The sequence below is a fragment of the Labrus bergylta genome, chromosome 6, assembly GCF_963930695.1.
Source record: "Labrus bergylta chromosome 6, fLabBer1.1, whole genome shotgun sequence".
Classification (NCBI taxonomy): domain Eukaryota; kingdom Metazoa; phylum Chordata; class Actinopteri; order Labriformes; family Labridae; genus Labrus; species Labrus bergylta.
In genome coordinates, this window is record NC_089200.1 from 25,938,540 (window position 1) to 25,961,155 (window position 22,616).

Consider the following 22,616-nt stretch of genomic DNA (forward strand, 5'->3'; position numbering starts at 1 on the left):
AGCTTTATGCTCGCAGGCAAAACTGATACACTTGTGTACTAGCCATGCCTTTTTTTCTATCTCTGGAGATGTTATAACATGGGTGTAGACTATATACTATACAATTATATACATCCTACTGTGTGTTTAGCAAACACACACACACACAGCCAGCCACACACACACACACACACACACACACACACACACACACACACACACACAGAGTGGGTAATCGGGCCCTCTTTGATCATCCTGGTTTGACTCTGTGTCAGTGTCAACAGGGCAGAAACAGGCTTTGAGCTGCAGTAGCCTGCTATAGGTTTCATTACTGATGCAACATTTACATCCCTGCCATACCCACCCATCTACACATCCTCACCAAGCGGCAACCTCTGGTGTTTAAAAAAAAGGAGGCCAATGAGCAAGTGCAAAATCCTGCAGAAGCACAAGAAGCCACAAACACACACATTCAAATGTGTGTGTTTGTGACAAACATGTTCACAGCCTGGTTCAACAAAAAGAAAAAGGTCTGATTAGCTCATGTCTCGATCTGCGCACACTGTACAGGGGGTGAATTTTTTGATATCTCATCCGTTTTGTTTTGATGAAGGATACGCGTTATTCACAATAAGGCGCGTAGCTGACTGGATTGCCAGGCAGACGCGATGCAGCTCTTAACCTGTGGTTAGGTGACTGAAAGTAAGCAGAGCATTTCCAGCATGGCGACCGCCAACAATGGGACTCCAAAACCCCCTTTCAGTAACAGATGGGTGACGTCACTCAGGCTTTGTCCATTAATATTTACAGACTATAATCCACACCCACTCAGTGCGCAGTTTCTTTTAGTTTCCTCCAATACTTTGGCAGCTTTGGTATTTAGGTCACCTCTTTGTGGAAAGAGAGAGAAAGAGAGGAGGGAAGCATCCTGATCTGATGGTGGATGTTTATTGGTCAGATCACTCTCTCACACACACACACACACACACACACACACACAGACAGAGGGCCACTTCGATCGATTCAGTGCTGATCTGCGTACTCCATCCTTTTATCTCTGCTGCTCATTCGCCACATGAGGGATTTTTGGAGGCAGAGTGTCTTGTACTCCTCAGTCTTCCTCCTCCATCTTGTCTCCCTCTATCTGTATTCTTCTTCCTCCCTCCTATTTGTCATGACCTACATTTCCTCCACCAGGCCTCAGCCCTTTGATTTCTCCCCGTCTTTTCTTCGGTCCCACCTCTGCACACATTAAAAGATACACTCAAACAAACAAACACGCACAAGCAGTCCTGCAGCAGGATGGGGGCGGGGTGGAGTCACTAAGTCCATTTAGAGCTGTTAAGGGTGGAGTTCTAAAATAGAACGCCAAGATAAGCCCTGAGTGAACCCAGCTTCAAAACACTGCTAGAGTGAGAGTGTGTGAGAGTGTGTTTGTGTGTGTGTGTGTGTGTGTGTGTGTGTGTGTGAGAGAGAGTGAGTGTAAGAGAAAGAGAGAGAGAAAGCCCAGGAAGGTTAAGGTTAGAGTGCCTCCTCTGGACATTCAGCGTCCCCTCTGCGTGTGTACATGTTTAACTCCACACTGCCACCTGATGGGGTTTTTACAGAATACAACCACCTTTCATTTTTACATCACAATCTCAGTCACTCTCTGCCTCCACCTAGTGCTACAGCCTTTAAACTGCAATCTTAATAGATCCTAATTTTTAACGGTGACACTGATGATTGAATACATTTACAATTACACCCTTTCTACTGTAAAGATTCTGCACTAACTGTAACAAATGCAGCCTCTATCTGTGGTTCTATGACGTATACAGTGAAAATGTTGGTCCATTCTCCTCGTGCAAAAAACACATGTTTCAATGTGTCATTATACGATTCTTAAATGTAGGATATAACTAATACATTCCAAGGAAAATTGCTGTGCACTAGCAGAAGATGCAGATGTTGCTGTGTGTCAGAAAATCCCTATTGATACATAGAGCAATTCAAAGTGCTTTACAGAGTTAAAACAGAACATTAAGGACATTTATAGCAATAAATAAATATGATATAAAGCTAAATATATTACAATATTGCCAAAAATAGAAACAAAAAATACATTCAAGGAGCAATATGTAACTCTGACAATTACTGTTTAAAATAGGTACAGCAGATCAAATTCAAAACATTAGAGCACGTTTCTGCTCGTGGAGCTTATTAGAAACATGCAGAGGCTTTTTAGATCGGGTAGAAAGTCCCAATAAAAATTTGCCCTTTCTTTATCTGAACTTTTGTGGCACCTCTGAACACAATGTCCCACAGAACACAAAGAAAATGTTTTTACAGAAACGCCTTCCCTGTGTGGAATTTGTATTTGGCTGGTTTGAAATGCTTTATTACAAGCAGCCTCTCCCACCGTCAAGGAAGTATGCCATCCCTCCACTTCCTCCAATTCTCTCTATGTTTGCTTATTGCACTTTATGCCTTCATCCCTCTCTGTGTGTGTTTGGTGTGTGTGTGTGTGTGTGTGTGTTTCTACTCAATCCCCTAGTTCAGTTTCAATTGTCCAACACAAAAACAACGGCATGCTTCACCAGAGGAGCTTCAAGAAGGCCAGCACCCCAGGGTGAGCCCACTGATCTTTTTTTTTGTCTTCCTATAGTCAAATCAGCACTGATACCTGCGTTTATTTCATTCTTAAACTGTATTATTGGGTCTTTCACGTATTTGTGTTGTACAAATAGAGACCGGGTTATAACTAAGTCATTTATACAACCCACTATCATGACTTCAAAGGCCCTGACAGACCAAGCAGACAGCAAAGAACTAGTGGTGACGAAGGCTGCCTGTGGCGTCGCCTCACGTCTCGGCCAAAAAGTTGCACTGGAAAACACCGCAAAGAGCAGCCGATGGCCAACCACCAAGTACGTGGAGGTAGCTCGTTGAGAAGACCATTTTTACACCGCTGTCGTGCACCACTCGTCTTATAGCCTACTAATCAACAGGCATGTCAAATCTTATTTGAAATACAAGAATGAAGACTTTTATATGAGGCTTCATTCCAGGCTTATTAGTGGTTAGTCCTTCTAGCACTCGTTATGCTGTCACACTAGAATCAATATTTTTCTTGGTCGTATGGTGTGTATTTCAACATTGACAAGTTTCACCGTCCAATTTTATTTGAAAATTGCTCTTTTCCTCTGTCAGTCCCTCATTTACTCCATTTCGTCCCGTCCCGTCCCCCCCCCCCCAAACCCTGTGTCTCTGCCCCAAATCACACAGACTTTAATAATCATCACAGACTGATTATTGGTGTGAGCAGTGAGGGGCAGTGTTGTTATTATGGCTGTTTTCTCAGTGTGTACAGAATGGGAGGAGTGTGATGAAGGTAACTCCGTCCCTGAAAGAAAGAAAACACATGTTGGCTCAGCCTAGAGGACACTTCTCTACATGCCATGGGATTAAAATACAGAATGAACACCTGCAGCCAGCAAGGTTTTTTTGGACTTCAGCAACCTTTGAAGGTGAGTTTAGACTGTTTGACAGAAGGCGGAGAGGATTTATTAGATCAGAGTCCTTTAGTGGCATTGGGGTGTTGAAAGGGTTTGATAGATTGCACAACTTCAGGTCTGGTTATAAGTGAATAAAATAGAGCTGCAGCCTTGGTGTTGTAGTAGCTACAACATGTGAAGATTCTGTATTGTGGCTCTCAATCACAGAAATGCAGTTAAAATCACTGCAATCATGTGTTGGAATTTGTACATATTTGTCTTCAATTGAGTGGTTTAAAAGCTCATTCTCATGCTGTTTATCCCATCTTGTTCAAACCTAGCTCTCACTTCTGTCCCAATAGTATAGCACAAAACATGTAAAAGCTCAAACTGATTTATTATGTTGAAACATGGAGGATTTCTGATGTTTATTTCTAAAATCAAACATCTAAGTTAGACCATGGCTAAACAATCAACAAAGTGAAACATATTAATCACTGTGAGCAATATACAGACCATTATATCTGCATTTATTCTTAGCAAAGTGTTTTAGCATCTTTGAGCTTGTTGTTTTGGTTCTCTCTTTCAGCTTGCACCAGCATTGTTATCAGTTAGCAGGCAGCTGGTAGGAACTTGCGCTTTTGGTGCCCCCTGTGGTTGAAAGCTGTATGCCTTATTTCTTTGCCAATCTTGTTCTGTTTATGCGGAAGTAGTGTTTTCTTTCAGAACATTTTTTAAAAGTCAAATAGATCCCTCTTTACCAATATTTGCTGAATGAGATTGAAGAAAAAGTCAGTTTCCTCACTTTGCTCACCGACATCTACCCTTATGACATCTACCTGAAAATAACTCTGTGAGTCATGACTGTCTACAATGGGTGTAACAACCGAGTCCCGTTTTCTATGATGTTTTCCGAGCTTTCCGAGCCGTAGCTACACTTTGTTTACATCGCCGGGACGGCTGGCCGGCTCATCCCCCCGTGTATAAAAGTTGTTTAATTGAGGGACTAGAGAAAAGAAGAATAACATACCGTACTCACTGCTTATTTGAATGTTACATAAGCGTTTCTAGATCACAGTCATTTCAGGTAAATTTACATGCAGTGTAAAGATACGAGCATAACAAAGATCGCTAGCATTAGCATGCTAACACAACAATGCAGCGCAAGTTGTTTTGGTTTCGTGCTGGTGCTCAAGGGTGACATCTGCTGGATCAAAAATCGCATATTCTGCCTTTAAGAGTAGCAAAATACAAATAATCATTCTTCTTTCTGATGGTCTGATGCTTATGTAGGTCATAAAGAGTTATCAATATTCATTATAGTCTGTTTCATAACTGGAGCTTTAAATCTCACACAAAGAGTTTAGCTAGCTAGTAGTTAGCTGGAGCGTTAACAAAGAGTTAGGTGTTGACATGACTGCTCTTTGTAGCACTTGGCTAATTCAGCTGCTAATTTGATTACAAGTACTAAAATGTGTTCCCAGCAGCCCGTGTCATTCTTTGAACTGTATCTCACTGTTTGTGGGAGTCATGGAGTCTGGTCCGAACCATTAACAGCAGCTGTCTCTTGCCCCCTCATCCATTAGCACTTATTCTAACACAGCACACAGACAAGCCAACAGTAATCCTATCTATTGAAACACTGCTCCAGTCTTCATTTCTCTCTGCCTGTGGTCCCCTGTTTTACTCTTTCTGTTCACACATTCTCAAACAAGCCTGTCCCATTTTGAAGGCTCCTAAAAACGCGGCCAACAAATACGTTTTTTTTTTTTTTTTTGAGATTTATTTTTGGGCTTTTCGTGCCTTTAATGCAGAGAGAGGACAGTGGATAGAGTTGGAAACCAGGGAGAGAGAGCGGGGAATGACATGCAGAAAGGGGCCACGGGTGGAAGTGAACCTGGGCCTACCGCTCGAGACGAGAGTCTCAACACATGGGACGCGCGCCCTACCACTGCGCCACCAGCGCGCCCCGATATGTCCTACTTTTAAGAAACATGCATCATGTGCATCCTTCGTGGTCCAACATATCTGAAGAATATCCTTAAAATGAGATGGCTGACTTGCAGCACTGATGGTGAGGAAGATAATCATTTATTTCTAGAAAATGGGTTTAAACTCAGTTGAAAAACTTGCAATAGTTATACAATATTTATACAATACAATTTTTTGTAAAAAAAAAAAAAAGGACCTTAAAACTTTAAAATATCTTAATGATCTCATCCATATACATTTTATTTATTCCTTTTTCTTGTGATAAAAAGTACATTTCTATTGTTTTCCTGAGATCTTGGCTTTCTTCTCGTTTACTCATGTTAACAAGCCTGGTTTTTATAATGATAGCGTGTTAATTTCAGCTGTTTTCAGATATAAAAAAAATTAAGTTATTATCAGAGAGAAAATTCCTCTTATGGCTTCAGTTCAAGAACAGGAGATGCAGCGCTTCTTCTATTTCTGTCTTCTTATTAGTTTCTGTTATTTTACCTTAACCCAGAAGCAGGATGGCAAAATTATCCTAAATTAAAACTACTTATTGTCCTAAGTACAATGTAGTCCGGGGGTCTCCTGAGGTAAGATGTGACGTAAAATAAATCACGTGGAAGTAGTGGTCGAAACAGCAGAGTCCGCTATGTGATGCTATAATGAGATTATTAGCCTTTATATCAATGCCAAGTGTAGTTTGTAATCAGAATATCAATGAAAGAGTGGAGAAGAACATACTGGAGAACATAAAACATAATGTAGCCGTTTAATAATGTGCATGGAGATCGTATCGATCGAAGGAGGCTGGCAGGAGAAACTCTGGTCTGAGTGAATAATTCAGGCTGTTTGCATTCACACGTACAGCTCCTCCTGGAAAATATCAGGAGTGTTCTGCAAGTGTGAATGCTCTACTAGAGTGATATGTCCCAGTATGTCAAAGAATATCACATTTAAGTCTTTAAAAGTCCTCCTAAGTTTTTTCAATGTCTCCTTAGTGTACAGTAGGCATTATACACATTAACACCTGGAGGCTACTTAGTACAGTAGAGTACCCTCACATTGTGATGTGCTTTATTACTCTCCACTGCCCCACCAGCACATCAGTGGTTGCATGGCAGGGAGCGTCTTCATCTTTCACTTCTCAGTATTGGACCAATTGAAATGTGAGGAGGTTTGTTTTTACTCCATGTGTATCCCCATTTTGATTTTGCAGGAATTTACTGCAGTATAATTTTGTAAGCTTGACTGGAACTCTTTGATTCTAAACAAGGCTGAACAGCTGTGTCAAACTCTCTCTGCTGCTCTGTCGACAGTCAGGTGGCAAAAGGCAACTGCTGACAACACACAGTGAAACACATGCCATCCAAATAACCTTTGAGAAACTGTACCATGACATCATAGCCCAGATACACTGTGTGTGTGTGTGTTTGTGCAAGTGGGTGGGTGGCAGGCATGCCTGTGCGTCTGAGAGCTACAGAGAATGGCTGCACCTGTGCCGTCACCATGCCCGACCGCCCCACCTTCCAGGAAAGCTGTCAGATTTATGTTTGCAAAGGGAGACAAGTGGATTAGCCCATGAACTGCTTGAGATGAAGCCAGCAAGCGCAAGTGTGTGTGTGTGTGTTTGTGTGTTTGGAAAGTTGGTATGTGGCTATTGATATCTAAAGATGTAGTATGGGACAGGAGAGGGAATAGGATGTTGACCATAACAGAGAACATTCCTTCTGTGGTTTTTAAGAGCAGAAGACATGCTGCCCATGACCTTTATTACATTATTTAAAAAGGAGAATATATAGCTTTTTAATAGAGCTCACAGTATAACAAGATAAGTATAACGCTAAGTGCCCTTGCCACCTCATAAAACATGCATGGACTTTAACGTAGGGATGTACTGATGCATTGGTTGAATATTGGTTTGGGACAGTGTAAAGCTCCTGAACTGTACATTACTACTTATTCAAAGAAAAGGTTTTTAATTTGACGTCACCTGCAGTCCAAACTCGGATTGTTTTCGGTGGATTTGAGTTATCAGCTTCTGCGGTCACGTACCATGCTGAACCAGAATTGTCCCCCCTCCCCATTCCTCTTGTGGGCCTGAGCCAGTTACCTCTTATACATAACGTTGTCGTAATACAACACATGCATGGCTTCACATGATCATGAAGCGTGCTTAGTTTACAAGACAGAGCAAAAAAGAAATAAATAAAAAGGACATGCAGCCAAGGCAACACAGAGAACAAGTCAGCAACATTACTGACTTTGTTGCTTATTTTGAGTCATTCTAGTCAGATACAGCCATAACACTTCGGGATTTCTTGATAATGGAGGTTGTCCACGCTGGCGCAAGAGCAATTGTACCGTGTTGAAGTACACCTCTTCAACCATGCCAGGGCCAAGGAAGTGTGGCATTCTTGAGCACAGATCAGAGCACTCACACTAGTCATATGAACTGGGCTTTGAAGCCTAGATTGCCTACTGTGAGTATGTCCTTAACCCTAAGTTGCTAACGCTGCTTCCTTGGCAATGTGTCAGTGTGTATGAAAGGTTTAGTTAATACTGATGGACACTTCACTATCCATTTCAACCTCTTCAGCGCTGTACAAGCTCAAGACCATTTACCTTCTCTGGGAAAGATCTACAACATGCAGCTTGTAAGACATGTTCCAGTGACATTTCAAGAGGAGGGACTGCTAGCAAAAAGGTAAATACATCAAATCTTACATCTCATTTTAAAAACAGAAATACAAAAGAGTAGTGAAAAAGGATCTCTATCGGAATCTGCAATCAGCCAAATTGTAATATTTTAAACATTGGTGTAATTTTGCCCATATTTTTTACACATGGTGTATCTCTACTTGTTACAAATTACACTACAGATAGCTCTCCTCATGTTTAAGTTATAGCTAAACTCCATACCTATCTACACAAAAAAAAAAAAACACTCAAAACAAACTATTTATTTTCTCCCTCTAACTTTTTTATATTCGTGTGTATCTTACATCACCCTTTTTGTTTGTATCATAGTTTGACCTAACCTTTGGTACATACACACTGAAAACACCAGACTCACACACACACACACACACACACACACACACACACACACACACACACACACACACACACACACACACACACACAGACAAAGCTTTACTTTCAGTTCTCTGCCATCCTTTTAAAGGTCAAAGTGTGTCTCTGACTGCTGCGACCACTAGAGTGTGGTGCCAGACATTAGATAACTGCTGGCAATGCGAACCGGATTCAGGCACATCCACTAAAAAAAAAAGGAGCTGCAGACTGTGTTGATATTCTCAGAAACTCCACCTCTCCTGGTCCAGGTTCTGCACAGTAAATACAAGTCCATGTAGATGTGTGGACTCCTATACAAAAGGACTTTGTAAGCATAGGGGTGGCAGTATCTTAGTCTGTAGGAACATGGGTTGGGTACCAAACCGGAGGGTCACCCCGGTATGTGACACCCCCACCTGGGGGAGGGGTTCCCTGCCCTTTATGATGTCATAAAAGGAGAAAATCTCCTAACAGCCTGTTTGAGCACACATTTTCTGAATCAACCTGAACACATCATTTATTTGACAGGCAAGCTTAAGAAGGACAACCACAAACTGAGCTACAAGACGGAGAGGATGGACTTCTCATAATTGGGGGGTTTGTAGACCAGATAGGGACACATGTTAGTGTGGGAACACCAAAGTGTATTTTGTATAATATGTGACCTTTAAGAATGAAGAGAATTCCTGACCTCAATGATTGTGCCCTTCTCCTCCCTGTTTACTTCAACCCATATCCACAAAGCCCAGCCTCCTCCCACATCCACACAAACAGACGCTGACCTAAGTTACACTTCTGTTATAGAGACCTGATACCTCAGACAGGACAGCCGTGGATCACAAAGCTACAGAGCTTCAGTCACCTGTAGCCTGAAAGACTTGTCGGTCAATATTTAGAGAACTGCTCCAGACAATGGACCATTAATGGCTTTTTTCTTTTTTTTCTCCCTCAACTGGTAATTTTGTCTGTTGGCTATTTACTTCTGCTTGGAGCTTTTTTTAAGTCAACAAGTTTCCTTTTTAAGTTTATGTTGTTTTTCTTTCTTTCCCAAGTAATGTAATGTTAAGTTTCCTCAAAGTTGATGAAACTGGACGAAAAACAACTTTGGAAATGTATTTACTTTTACAAAGCTTTGGCAGTTTAAAGTGCCGAATGATTAGCTCTTAGGTAGCAGAAATAACGATTTTGTGCTTGAAGATAAAGGAATAAGTTTGGAGAAACAGGGACTGATGGGTGGAAGTGAGGAAAAGTGTAAGGGGCCATGTTAGGAGAAAACTGTTCTCACAGTCTGACCATTGACAACACCATCATCGGAAATTAGGTGAGTTCCATTTCATCATAAAACACCAAATAAAGTATGTTTATTTGGTGTTTTGGAACATGGCTTTGTATAATTTTTACTCTTCATTTGATTGGGATGAGCCCAGCCTGATGATTCTTTTTAGTTAAGTGTTTAAGTTTGGTTCTAGTTGATCACTTTTTTTACTGCACAAGTTTAATGAACTGTGAAATCTAAATGTTAAAACATTACATTATAATAATAAGAATTGTTCCTCTCTGCAAATAACATGGACGCATGTTTTTTACTGTTCTATACGAGCTAATTGTGACCTTACTCATTATCAAAGATAGATATGGATGGATTGACGGATGGATGGATGGATGATGGACCACTTGATTTTTTGAAAGATTGATTTTACTAATGAAAGCTGTGCACTGAACTTCTTGTAGTTGAAATTAAAATAAGCTCCACAGACCGGCAATAAGATCTGGTTTACCACTGTAAACAACAGGTTGGGATGTTAACTTGTCCATAAAGTGCACAGGAGTTCCAGTTGTAGCTGTGATAATACTATTAAAGTTTTACGAGAGGATACTGTCAACTAATTTTCCGAGCTGTCTTAACAAGCATGAAGCATGGAGCCTTGATATCACCTGCATTGTTTGTGTTAAAACGACTTAAGGTTCCTTTAGTCATATTAACTGGAAAAATAAATCAAGATAAATATTATCAATAAATGACATACAAATGACCCCAAATTTTAACAAAATAAAATTTAAAGGTCACATATTATCCTCTTTTTCAACAAGTTTGAATAAGTCTCAGAGCTCCCCAAAACATGCCTGTGTAGTTCCTTGTTCTAAATCCACTCTGATCCTGTATTTGATCATGTCTATAAACTCCTCTATTGCAGCCCTGCTCAGAACAGGCTGTTTCTGTGTCTGTGGCTTTAAAAGCAGCAGGTAGGCTGCGTATGACCACGCCCCTCTGGAAGGGCTTGGGTGGCTCTGGGTTTCAAAATCATCCCATTGTTATGTCCCGACTTCTGTTTCTGCGATTGATTTAATATCATTTCAGTGGAAATAATTCACAGCAGATAGCTACTTTCTACTTTTCTATTTCATAGGGTGTTTTTTTGACTGTCCCTTTCCACTAGAAAAAACAATATGTATCTTTTTCACCTTAAAATACTAGTCTCAAAGTTAATCTAATAGCACAGTAACTTTCAACAGGGAGAATGGTGTCTCTGCAGGCGCCACAGCCTGATCACCTGTTTACTTTTTTTTACCGCCATCTGCTTGTTACATCTCTTGGCAGTTGATGCAATGGGCAAAACATTTGGATTTGATACTTTTGTTAAACTGAATGTCAACCCAAATGTATTATTTTAAATAATCCCATGATCTTTTCTTGTTTTGACCCAGAAGTTTCTCACCTTAACATGGCCTAGTAGCCTACCAGCCACATATTAGAAATGAAGGTCATGTTTTGACAACCTCGTACCCATTGCTCAATCCTTTGTTCATTTCCCAGGTTTTTTAAATTTGTTTGTACATAATTTAGCCATCCTGGAATTCATCTTCCAACCCTTTAGATGTATAATGTTTGGTGGGCCCCTGAACCCCAGGTGTGTAATCACTGGTCTTTAACTTTGATTTGACACTCCCTGTGTTGACATTTCCCACCACTTACCATCTTATCACCAGCGTGGCTTTCAGTGCAGTCGAGCTGCGACTAAAGTGCAGCTAAGAACTTCTCAGTGCTTAAAGGCTCAAAGTCTGAAACAGTGCTCACAACAGCCATCATACTGCTCACATCAGTTCATACAGGAAAAGTCAATATTGACTTTGGCATGGGTCAGGTGGTCCATCAATCATGGCTCCTTTACTTTTATAAACCAAGCATGGCTGTGTGTGTAGTGAAGCATACCTTGGTCAATATTTAGTCCTGTCATGTTGACGTCTCCTTCTTTAGTCACCAGGTGTTGGTACACCTATCTGTTTTGGTCTTCTAATCATGTCTTACTCTCACCCTGACTTATTGTATCTGCTTTACTCACCATTCAAAGTAGTCAAGTTCAAGCTAAAAAATGTAATTATAGATCTTTGTCAGTGGATCTCTAGGCTATATAGCTTTTCAGATGGTGAATAAACATATGTGTGTCAATACATATAGATTTTGAAGGTTAAATTGTGGGATTTTTAGGGATTATTCCAAAGAAGGCATGCAGGCACTCTGCTGAGGAAAAAAGGAAAAACAAGATATTCAGCATTTAAAGGCAATTTGTTTTTAACCTTGAACAACTGGAAAAATCAAGCGTCAACCAAGCGTCTGGTCTTGAAAAATGAAGCCAGTCTGTGGAGCAAAACACTGCATTTCCATGACAGCCCACTTGAGGCTGGCTGCAAAGGCCAAGGATTCCCCATAGAGCCCATTCAAATGGCCAACTTTACAGCAGGAATAAACATGTTTAACACCTGGTTTGATAAAAAAAGAACGGGTGAATTTTTCATAACTCATCTGTGTTGATTTTTTTAGGCCTTACTCCTCATTTCCACATAGTCAGTGTGTGCAACAAGTTTTTGCTCAATCAGACGACACGCGCCCTGCCCCATTCATTCAGTTTCTGGAACATGAGCACAGCCGAACGCTGCCATGAGCATCTGTACACACATCACAGGAGAACTACAAGATGATGCAGGACTAACGAGAAAAACGTGCAAACAACATGTCGCTCTGTCTTTTTTTCTGAGGATTATTTGTTGTTCTCTGTTTTGCCGTAATGTTGATGAAGCGATGAAAATACGATTGTGACTCCATATATCGTGTTTTATTTCGAAATTGACCGGACACTCTGTGCGTTTTCTTGTCTGACATCCTGTCGGGGGTTGTTCTATTCTGGCCAACTTGAAGCGTGCTTGCAGCGCACTGTCGAAACTAGACCTACTTGGTATTTGAAATGTTGCAGAGCGTAGTGGCGCTGCATGTTCCGGATATGGACCGCTCACTGTGGAAACACAATCATTGACAAGAGTGGCAGCAAACGGCGGCTTAGTGTTCAACGCTGACAGTCTGCGGTGCTCACGGAGTATGTGGAAATTGGGAGTGAGAGTTTTTACATTTGCATAGTTAGGGTGGAGCTGAGTTGAATGATCAGCGGATTTGTAGCTGTTTGCCAGGAGACTTAAGGCCCGCCTATACTCCACCTTTGACCTGTTTCTAGATTAATCGAAAGTCAGGTGGAGACAGCATTTCCAATATGGCGACCACCATCGTTTGGCTTTCCAAGGGTTCTTCAGACACCAACGAGTGACATCACTGAGACCACATGCACGCCTTATACAGTTTATGGGCAAAAACATAAGCAGCAGGGATCTGAACAAATGCACATTAACATTAATATACACATCCCCAAAATAAAGGCCCATTATCAAGCCCTCTGGTAGAATCGAAGGACAAATACAACTGTTAGGTTCAATCTCAATGCTTTCATCACCTTATTCTTGGGGTCTCTGACAATGTCGACCTTCACAATGTAACCTTTTATAAGAGGGCGTGTTTAGTGGAAGGTCTTACACTGTAAAGGAATGGCAGTTATGTGCCTAAGACGGACGGTCCACATACCATTTCACATCTGCCACTTGAGTTTTTCCATGAGTTCACAAAGATAACTCTCTTTGGACAAATATAAATAAGTCATAGACACACGCTGCTTCAGGCATGTAGGCAGTCAACACAGTCTTCACTCATAAATCAAATCAACACTTTGTCAAGTAAGACTCCTGCACACACAATGTCAGGCCTACTCTTATTTTAGGATGCATGTTTTTCACACTAACGGGAAGATATGTGGGCATGCTATATGATGTCACATTGAACTCGATTTGAGGCAGACACATTTAGAGTTAGGCAGTTATGTCCTAAGATGGTATATAAAGACCGTTTGTTTAATTGACTAGTACAAAAATAATTACTACAGTTAGAAAGGGAGTGATGTAATGTATGTGTGCTAAGATAAAGCCTATTCAAAGTTCTGGTCCCAAATGAGTTTCTTAATTGATGTCTTAACGATAGGGCAGTCTGGGTTTACACGTTGTTTGTGATGTGATTAAGGTCCAAATTCGCTTTGAGTATCGCATTGATCTCTTCCTACTATGTCTCTTAAGATGCACCGTAGGTTTTCTTGTTTTATTTATGGACATTTCTAATGCGGACAGCTTGGATGTAGCACTAACACATTGATGATGTATAATGATATGTATGCTGTTTGTGTCCTTGGCACAGGGTTTAGATGAACTATTTGTAATATGTGTACCTCCTCTCTGGTTGTTTTGTGTGTGTGTGTGTTTGTTTGTTTGTATGTTCTGGGGTGGGGGTGGGGGGGTTTATGTCCATGGATTGGGTTGTGGGTTTTCACTTTTGTTTGTATTGTGATGTCATAAAAATGTTAAGAATAATTTAAATTAAAAAAAAAAAGAAAGATGCACCGTAGTTGACTTACCAATAAGCTTCATTTCCATATGGATGGATGGATTTCCATATAAGTTAGAAAATTCCCAGACGGCACAGTTGGCAAGCGAAAAGCAATATCGAACTTGTGATATTAATCAGCTCACCTTTATACCGTTCCCATTAGCGGTCTTTATTTACTTTTCGATCGAACAGGTTCCTTTTTTTTCATGGTTAAGTAAATGTCATAACTTCCAATCACAGAAGATTCCTTGTTTTGTTTAAAAGCAGATTTGTATCCAGACAGGCAGTAAAGTACCCTTAGCCTAAGATTGTACAAAAATAAAAGCATAAAAAACTATTTTAAATTGCAAAATTGAATTTGAAACATGCCATTTAGAATGTGATTAATCTGGGCGCTGGATGGTCTAGTGGTTATGTCTCGAGCCCCATGTACAGAGGTTATTGTCCTCATTGCAGCGGCCGTCTGTTCTCAGATCTTTGCTGCATGTCATCCCCCTCTCTCTCCTCCCAACATTTCCTGTCTCTCTACAGCTGTCCTATCCAATAAATGCAAAAAGGCCCAAAAATATATAACTTATTGTTTGACTGCCCGAGATTGAAAAAAATATGTGGATAAAACCAATTCAGTTCAATATGGTTTAAGAAATGGGGAGGGTCACACAAAACAATAAAGAGAACCTCAAATAGCCAGAGAAACTTCTGATTAATTTACACACAAAGAACAGGAAATCCTGAAAAGAGGGATGTCAGAAAAAAAACAGGTTTCAAGACAATTAAACAAAAAGAAACACGTGCATGGATAGATGTGATTTCTGATGGGGAAGGGTTACAAAGTGAAAGGTGACAGAGCTGACAGTAACACTGTATACTCTGTTAGTGAGTGCAGCACTCTTATTGATGACTGGTGACAGAGACTGGTGCAGCCTGCACTGTAAATAACTAAGGGATGTTGGACCTGTTCAGTGATGATGACATATGAACATTAATCTTACTGTAACAAGCAGCCTGACTCTTTGATGTCCTCATGTGTACACTTGAGTGCAGGTGTTATTTTTGGTACTGTTGTTTTAGGAATGCACTCTGTAGAGATACAGCCACTGTTAGTTAATTAAAAGTTGGCCGAACATGTTTTCTTTGACATGATCTTATGTGATAACTGCAAGGGTGTTTTTTTAAGCTACTATAACATGATGAAAAAGTTTTAATCAAAAGTAAGAGTTGCTATTACAAGCAGGGGTGTGTCCAGAGGGGTGACCACGGAAGGCATGGGCCCCCTCTTGAAATCTGATTGGCCACCCCAAAATATCCTAAACTGTGATTGGTGATTTCCCCTTTCAGAGGCAGTTCTTATGTTACAACCAATTATTCTGTTTGTTTGTTTTTTTTGCAACAGGCTGTTCTATTTAAAAAAATTCTGTGTAGCATGTTTTCTTTTATTCATACTCATATGACAAGGTGCATAAGAAATGAACGCACATTGGCTTACTTGAAATAAAGTAACTAGCAAATTAACATAACCAAAAAACATCGTCAATTAATGTATTTTTGCATGCAGTTTTTAAGAATTTTAAATTATGACTCTGAACATATATCTTCTTTTTGAGACATTTTTGTGATACATATATTTTATGTGTTTGTGTGCACCCCTGCATCAGTACCCCAGTTGTGCCACCCAGTCATAAAAGTCTGGCCCCTGACTACCAGGCCAAATTATTTTTTACTTCCATCATACTTCTGTTCTTTTTTCTGAATTTGTGTGGCAGCTCTAATGTAGTTCTAGACATGATGTGTTTTCTTTTTAAACCCGATTGAAAGCTTATTAACTAGAATATACATCATTTTATGTCAAATCAACCCAACTTAAAATATAGGCAGCTTTGTATTCTCAATCTATTGATCTGAGCTGTTGCAAAATATTAGCACTATATAGTTTCTGGAGAGTTTTACTTCTCCTGGCCTGTAAAGGATTACAGATTCTCCAGGTGTTTTAAGAGTATTTGAAGAACATTTTCATATTCACACAATGTTTTTTCTTCTTCAGTTGGGTCATCCCCTCCAGCTAGTAGAGGACTACAGTTCCCTCATTCCTCAGAGAAGATGTTTCTGTGGGCAGGAAGTAAAGCAACAGATGGAGGAAGTGAACGCAGGTGTGAATACAGCCTCGCCTTGTTGTTCTGCTTTGAGTTTAATTCCTAAAAATGTTAGGACAAAGAAGAGTCTACATTTTACAAAGAAGATTTAAGAAAACTGCACATGCACATTGGGAACACGTTAAAACATCTTCAAATGTTACTTGACAGAGATAGGGGTGTTGGAGTTGCAATTTAAGTTAAGGTTTAAGCACTGACAGGATCAAGAACGCTATTTGTTACGGCCTCCTTCACGTACATTAAGTTAAACCATAAATGATTCATAAAAGGAGGAAACCAGAACATATAAGAAAGGGACGCCACACAATGTTAACTGTTTAAACCCCTAGCTTTATTTGAAGGATCTTACGCCCCCCGTCAGTAGACCTAAATAAGAAAACAAACAAACCAAAAGGACTGGAGATCTGGCTAAACAGAACAAAATATGGGAAAGTGCCGAGCCAACCACATAATGGGCTGTCGCTCTCGGCACCTCCCCCTAAACTACCTAATCACAAAACTTAACTATAAGGAAGGAAGGAAGGACTACCAGTCTCTCCAGCCCCAACTAAAATAACAAAACCCAGCAATCTAAACATGCATGGATTAAAACAAAACAAGCCTGGTTGGGAGAAAGCAACAGGAAAATAATTACCCGAGAAGGGAACGATCACCTCACCACACCACGGCCCCAAAGTGTGCGTGTCTGCCAACCCCGCTCTGTCCCACCTGGCTCCTCTAAATCCCCCTCCTCCTCCCTGATCGCAGATTGATCAAAGGGGCGCCACAGGTAGGGGGAGGCGGGAGACCAGAAATGCACAAGGGGAGAGGACCAGGGCCGCACATAACACTATAAACTATGTACTCCAAGGGACAAGTGTTTATAGGATTCAGTGACATCTAGTGGTGAGTTTGCAGACTGCAGCCAACTGATAACTTCTCCCATCACCCATCCTTCCAAGCTCCGTTTTCACAAAGCTTCCTAAGTACAAAGAGTTGTTCCTAGTGACACAATTCTTAAAATCATGACATTTTCTTAGAATATCCCCTTAAAGTTAATAAATAAATAAATATTGAGTTTCATCCAAAAGATAAAAAAATCACCAGCACTTGTCGAATAGGAAGAGGATTTAATGCTCTAACTCCTACATTAGCCTCATTTAAGATGCTCTGTCTCTTTAAATTCATTAATCTATCACAAAAGACTAACACAGGGCTTGTCAGGTCTCTAGGACATAAAGTGATGCAAGGACTCAAGGCAGATGTTATACCCGTATATATATAGTGAAAGGACCCCAAAATGTCTTAGGAATATGACTTGTTGATTTGTTCACCGTGGGAAGAGGAGGACTATCATCAGTATCACTCAATCTTTCTCTCTGTTTAAATAAAAAAACGAATTATTTAGAAAAATAATGCTTTTAAAAGAAGTGTTGGGGCGCTGGTGGTGCAATCGTTAGTGCGCACGCCCCATGTATGGAGGCTTTAGTCTTCCAAGCGGGCGGCCCGGGTTTGAATATGGCCAGTGGCTTCTTTCCTGCATGTCATTCCCTACTCTCTCTCTCCCTGATTTCCAACTCTGTCCACTGTCCTGTCTCTCAATTAAAGGCACAAAAAGCCCAAAAATAAACCTTTAAAAAAAAAAAAAAAAAGTGTTACAGAAGGTACTTAAATATGATAAATGTTAAAAAATAAAAGTTCAAAGATGGAAGAAAGACTTTTCAATATGTCTTGATGCAGCTTTGATGTTGACCCCCCCTTTTTTTTTCAGATCAATCTACCAGAAAATCCGAGTGTATGAGGTGCTGGATAAGAGGAAGACAGTGACGGCTCTGAGGGCCGGAGAGGACAGAGCCATCCTGCTGGGACTCAGCATGGTCCTGCTCTCTGTCATGATGTACTTCGTGGTGGGGATCACCATACTGCGCTCTTACTCTGACAGGTAGAAAGCAGGCCACATGGCCACTTATAGACTTTTTTAGTCAAGATATGCATTTTATTTTTTATTGATTACAAACACGTGTTCATCTGCATATCTACTTAAAATGACTTACTACTTTTTAAACAATTTAAAGTGTGTAAGAGTATGCGTTACAAGTAGGGCTGTAAGCATTAACACGTTCATTGCGATTAAGGTCAGAAATGAATACATTTTTTTTTTTACACATTGTGTACCTCATTTTACAAAAAAAACCTTTGGTTGAACTCTTTATTAAAAGGGCTCAGTTGACAAGTCAAAAGTAATATCCACCTTGTGCAATAAGACACATTTATCTTTTTTAGCTGTTTTCATTTGTACTGCTGTTTAAACTTCAGATCTACCTTATTTATTTTTATTTTTTATTTCAAAATAAAAGCATTTTCTTTACCCAAACAGGAAGTACCCTTAGTTCAAGACTACGCAAATTCAAAATAAAAGCCCAACAAAAGCAGTTTTGGATTGCAAATAATTGGGGTTCAAACATACTGTATGATGAAATGCAATTAATCGTTGACACAACCAAGCTGTGATTGGTTGATCCTAAAAATTTCTTAGTGATAAAGGCCATAGAAAGACAGCGAAGTCGATTAGGCACGATCGTAGAATCAAGCAGGGCATGAATATCACTGTTGATTAAACTGTATTCAAGTTTAGCAATTCATCGTGATTAGAAAAAATGTATGGTTCAACAGCCCCAATTACAAGTCGTTTCTCTCTCTCTCCAGTTTATGGACAGGTGAGGCCAGCTGCACCATCGTGAACTCCACCATCGTGTGGGATGTGAACTGTTCATACAGCTGTGGAGCAGAGTGCTGGAAGAGTTCCCGTTACCCGTGTCTGCAGGTCTACGTCAGCCTCAACTCCTCAGGGAAGGTGGTGCGACTGTTTCACAACGAGGAGACGCAGGACAGCAATCCAGAGGTACACCACACAAATGGTGTGGTTGTTTTATACTGGTCTTTGGATTCAGTTGAGTTAAAACAAGAGGAAGCATTATTTTAAAGACACAAATGATATATGATACTATATACAGGTAAGTTGTCAATCAACATAGTGGGGAAAGAAATCCACCCATACTTTGCCACAACTGATCCATACATTTTATCTCAGATATCTCAGATATACTGTATCTTCTGAACATGAAGCAAGCAGAGAATGTGGTGGAACCAGAAAACTGGCAATATAAGTAGAAATCAAACTGCGGAGTGTTGCAGACACGCCAACTCATAAGTATGTAGTGCTTACTAATGTTATAGTACTCGAAATCGGTCTTGGTCTTCAGACCACTTTTTGAAGGTCTCTGTCTCGTCTCCGAATCAAAAGCTTTTTTTTTCACGGTCTTGTCTGGGATTCAGACTGGGAGGACTCTGAACTTTAAATCAAGACCACCATGCATAGCCATTTTTACCACGTCATAATCTGTGATTAGAAGAAAACACCCCTTTCTAAAAAAAAACAAATAACTTCAATTAATGTGTAATTAGATTTTTCCCCCTGGTTATGGTCGCAACCTTCCCGGTGTTAAGGACTAAGTGAGTGACATGCCTGCTGAACACGAGATGATGATTTTCATTGAAATTTATGGACTTGGTTTTCACTACGTCTCGATCCCTAAATGTCTTGGTCTTGTCTCTGTCTAGGAGCTCTCTGGTCTCGGGTATGTCTTGGTCTTGATTACTGTGGTCTTGAGTGCAACACGAGTGCTAACAATGACGTAGGCCACAATAGCAAAGTACCGGCGTCAGTACCGTTGTCTTACACATGTATGCAGACATAATCAGCCAGTACTATACTAAACTCTCGTTTTTCTTTTCTATTCTTTCCTCATTCAGTGTTTCTACATCCCTAAGTGCCGTAAGGACTATTCTGCCACACATGCCGTTGTTCATAACATTTCTGAGCGCCTCAGGCCTCAGCACAGTGTTCAGTGTTTTGTGGACCCGACAGACAGAATGGACAGCGCCATCCTGACTCAGATCTACGGCCGGGTCGCCGTCTTCCACTCCTTGTTCTGGCCAACCTGCACCCTGATTGGAGGAACCGTCATCATTGCCATGGTGAAGCTTACACAGTCCTTGTCCATCATGTGCGAAAGAATTAGCCGTATTAAGAGGTGAAGGAAGTCCCTGATATACGGACACAGCATGGACAAGTAAAGCTGCTTCTTGGGCTCCAGTACTGAAAGACAAAGAGGAAGGACGGCTTGAATGCTGAGTTCACAGACATTCAGAAACAATCCTGCAGACTCAAGGGACTCGTTCATTTTTGGGGTTGAACTCGATCTTTTCAGATGAACCGCTGGTTTGAAGCATGATAAAAGTTAGGCATGCTGGTGGTGGGAGCTGTGAAAAAAACATTTCCATTCTTTTTGTTGCCCTTTCACCAATTTTGGAAGGATTTCTACCAATATGAGATTTTTAAAGTGCCTTTTTCTGTGTTGGCTAAATGTTAAAGGACAACGTCAACTTTGTGCAAACATGCTCATCCGCCTTAGTGATAGTAAGATTAGACCACTTTCATATATTTCTATTAAGGGCTTACATTGCAACTTTCCGTGCAGATTTTCAGACCAAAACAAATTCTCACATTGTACACACCTCCTTCATCCCTCAGCTACCTCCTCCCCTCCAGCCTCCAGACTCCCCCTGCCCCTCCCTCACTGTTTCACCAGCACATGTCTGTTTGACAGAGAGTGGAAGACAAAGGCTGATAAACATCAATAAATCTTTATTTGTATAGTGCCAATTCATAACAAATGTTATCTGAAGACACTTCACAAAGAGCAGGTAAAACACCTTACTCATTGCTGTATTATTAAGACCCAACATTATTCCATTATGAGCACTTAACAACAATGAGAAAAATATTTAAAGTGGCAAGAACATTTTTTTTTTTTAAGATTTTCTTATTAACCGTGTTGAGTAACATGGCTGATTGTATTATGAAATAAACTATTTTCATGTTAACCCCTTGACAATGTTATTTCCCTTCTACAGTTATTATTATTTAACTGGTTTGATATCATGTCATTTGGATTATGGGGACTGCTTCATGATGACTACCACTTTCACAAGCTCTGTGATTGGCCAAAGAGTCGCAACCATCACAGATTGACAAGGTTTGGTTTCTTTGAGGCGTTCACTGAACGTCAAAAAAGATTTATTATTGAGTTCAGTGTTTCACTCAGTGGCAGCTCTAAATCCACAAAACAGGTCAAAGTCCAAATGAAATCCAACAAGCTTGTCATATATATCTAATTACATTTAATAAAAGAAAAAAAAAAACACCTTTAAAAGGCAAAAAATAAGGCCTGGATAACTTGTAATTTGTATTTAAAAAAATGCAAATGCAAAAAGATTAACTTCAGTTTCTTGATAAAGAAATAGATATAGCTAGATTTATTGAAACAAAATAAGATCTCATTTCAATAAATGTACATTTTGCTTACTGTACTGAAAGCCTATTTAACTCATTTTCAGTAATTCAGGCCTTATCTTTTTCTCTGAATATCTTGAAATAAGATGTTTTTCTGGAGCATGGTTTTTATTCAGTATTATGAGACATTTTTGACTAGAAATTAGACACATACGGAGGCCCGGTTCTAGAACAAAATGACTGAGGGTGCATCCTAGATTAAAGGGGGTGCAGCTTCAGTGACCGGCAACAGCAATGAAAAATAGCGTATATGTTATGGGTCCTGCATGTGGCCCCCGCATAGGGCCCCCGGTGAACAGACAGGTCATGTGCACCTCTCATGACATCAGATCATGGACACATCAACTCAATGTGTGTCACTGTTGTCATTTGAAAGCCTTCATTACTTATTGTAATAAAAATAATTGTTCTTTTTATGCATCCCTTCAATTGAGGGTGCAGAAATTTAAAATGAGGATTCAATGCATGCTTTTGCACCCTCGTAGAACAGGGCCAGCAAATACACTCACTAAGGTTTAAGCTTTTTCAGTTAATAGACACGATGTCAGACGTCCACTGACTTACAGGCCTACATCTTAACAGCCCAGAGATCCTGAGCTTTGGCCAAGCTCTCCCAACACTGCCAACAGTGTTAATGTTGTTAACGAATAATATAATGAGACGTGTTTCTCAATGATCTTTTTCCATTACGAAGACAAGAAGTAAACGAGCTAAGAAAAACTTTAATAAAACCTTTGTTTTGTATTTGTAAACGTGACTTACATTTTGATTTAAAAAAAAAGCATTTTGAAAGGTTAAATCTGTTGCTCTTC

At 40.2% G+C, this 22,616-nt stretch overlaps 1 protein-coding gene across 7 annotated transcripts; it reads left to right on the forward strand.

Moving 5' to 3' along the window:
- The first annotated feature begins 2,500 nt into the window (after nt 1-2,500).
- On the forward strand, nt 2,501-21,335 carry s100p (S100 calcium binding protein P). 7 transcript variants are annotated; one of them, XM_065956062.1, is made up of 7 exons: nt 2,544-2,590; nt 2,761-2,888; nt 3,323-3,488; nt 16,301-16,406; nt 18,160-18,330; nt 19,095-19,290; nt 20,202-21,335. In XM_065956062.1, the coding sequence occupies exons 2-7, from the start codon at nt 2,874-2,876 to the stop codon at nt 20,484-20,486; spliced, it is 939 nt and encodes a 312-aa protein (XP_065812134.1). In that variant the 5' UTR covers nt 2,544-2,590; nt 2,761-2,873; the 3' UTR covers nt 20,487-21,335. The 7 variants fall into 7 exon arrangements, with proteins under 7 accessions (XP_020488428.2, XP_065812138.1, XP_065812137.1 ...); XM_020632772.3 differs by lacking the exon at nt 2,761-2,888 and having other exon boundaries at nt 2,501-2,590; XM_065956063.1 differs by lacking the exons at nt 2,544-2,590; nt 2,761-2,888; nt 3,323-3,488 and adding exons at nt 8,889-9,459; nt 9,702-9,825.
- Nucleotides 21,336-22,616: the final 1,281 nt, after the last annotated feature.

Excerpts from the sequence above, each read along its gene's own strand:
- s100p (XM_065956062.1), top strand. Across the intron at positions 18,331-19,094 it reads CTGCGCTCTTACTCTGACAG|TTTATGGACAGGTGAGGCCA; the intron begins GTAGAAAGCAGG and ends CTCTCTCTCCAG. Across the intron at positions 19,291-20,201 it reads CGCAGGACAGCAATCCAGAG|TGTTTCTACATCCCTAAGTG; the intron begins GTACACCACACA and ends TTCCTCATTCAG.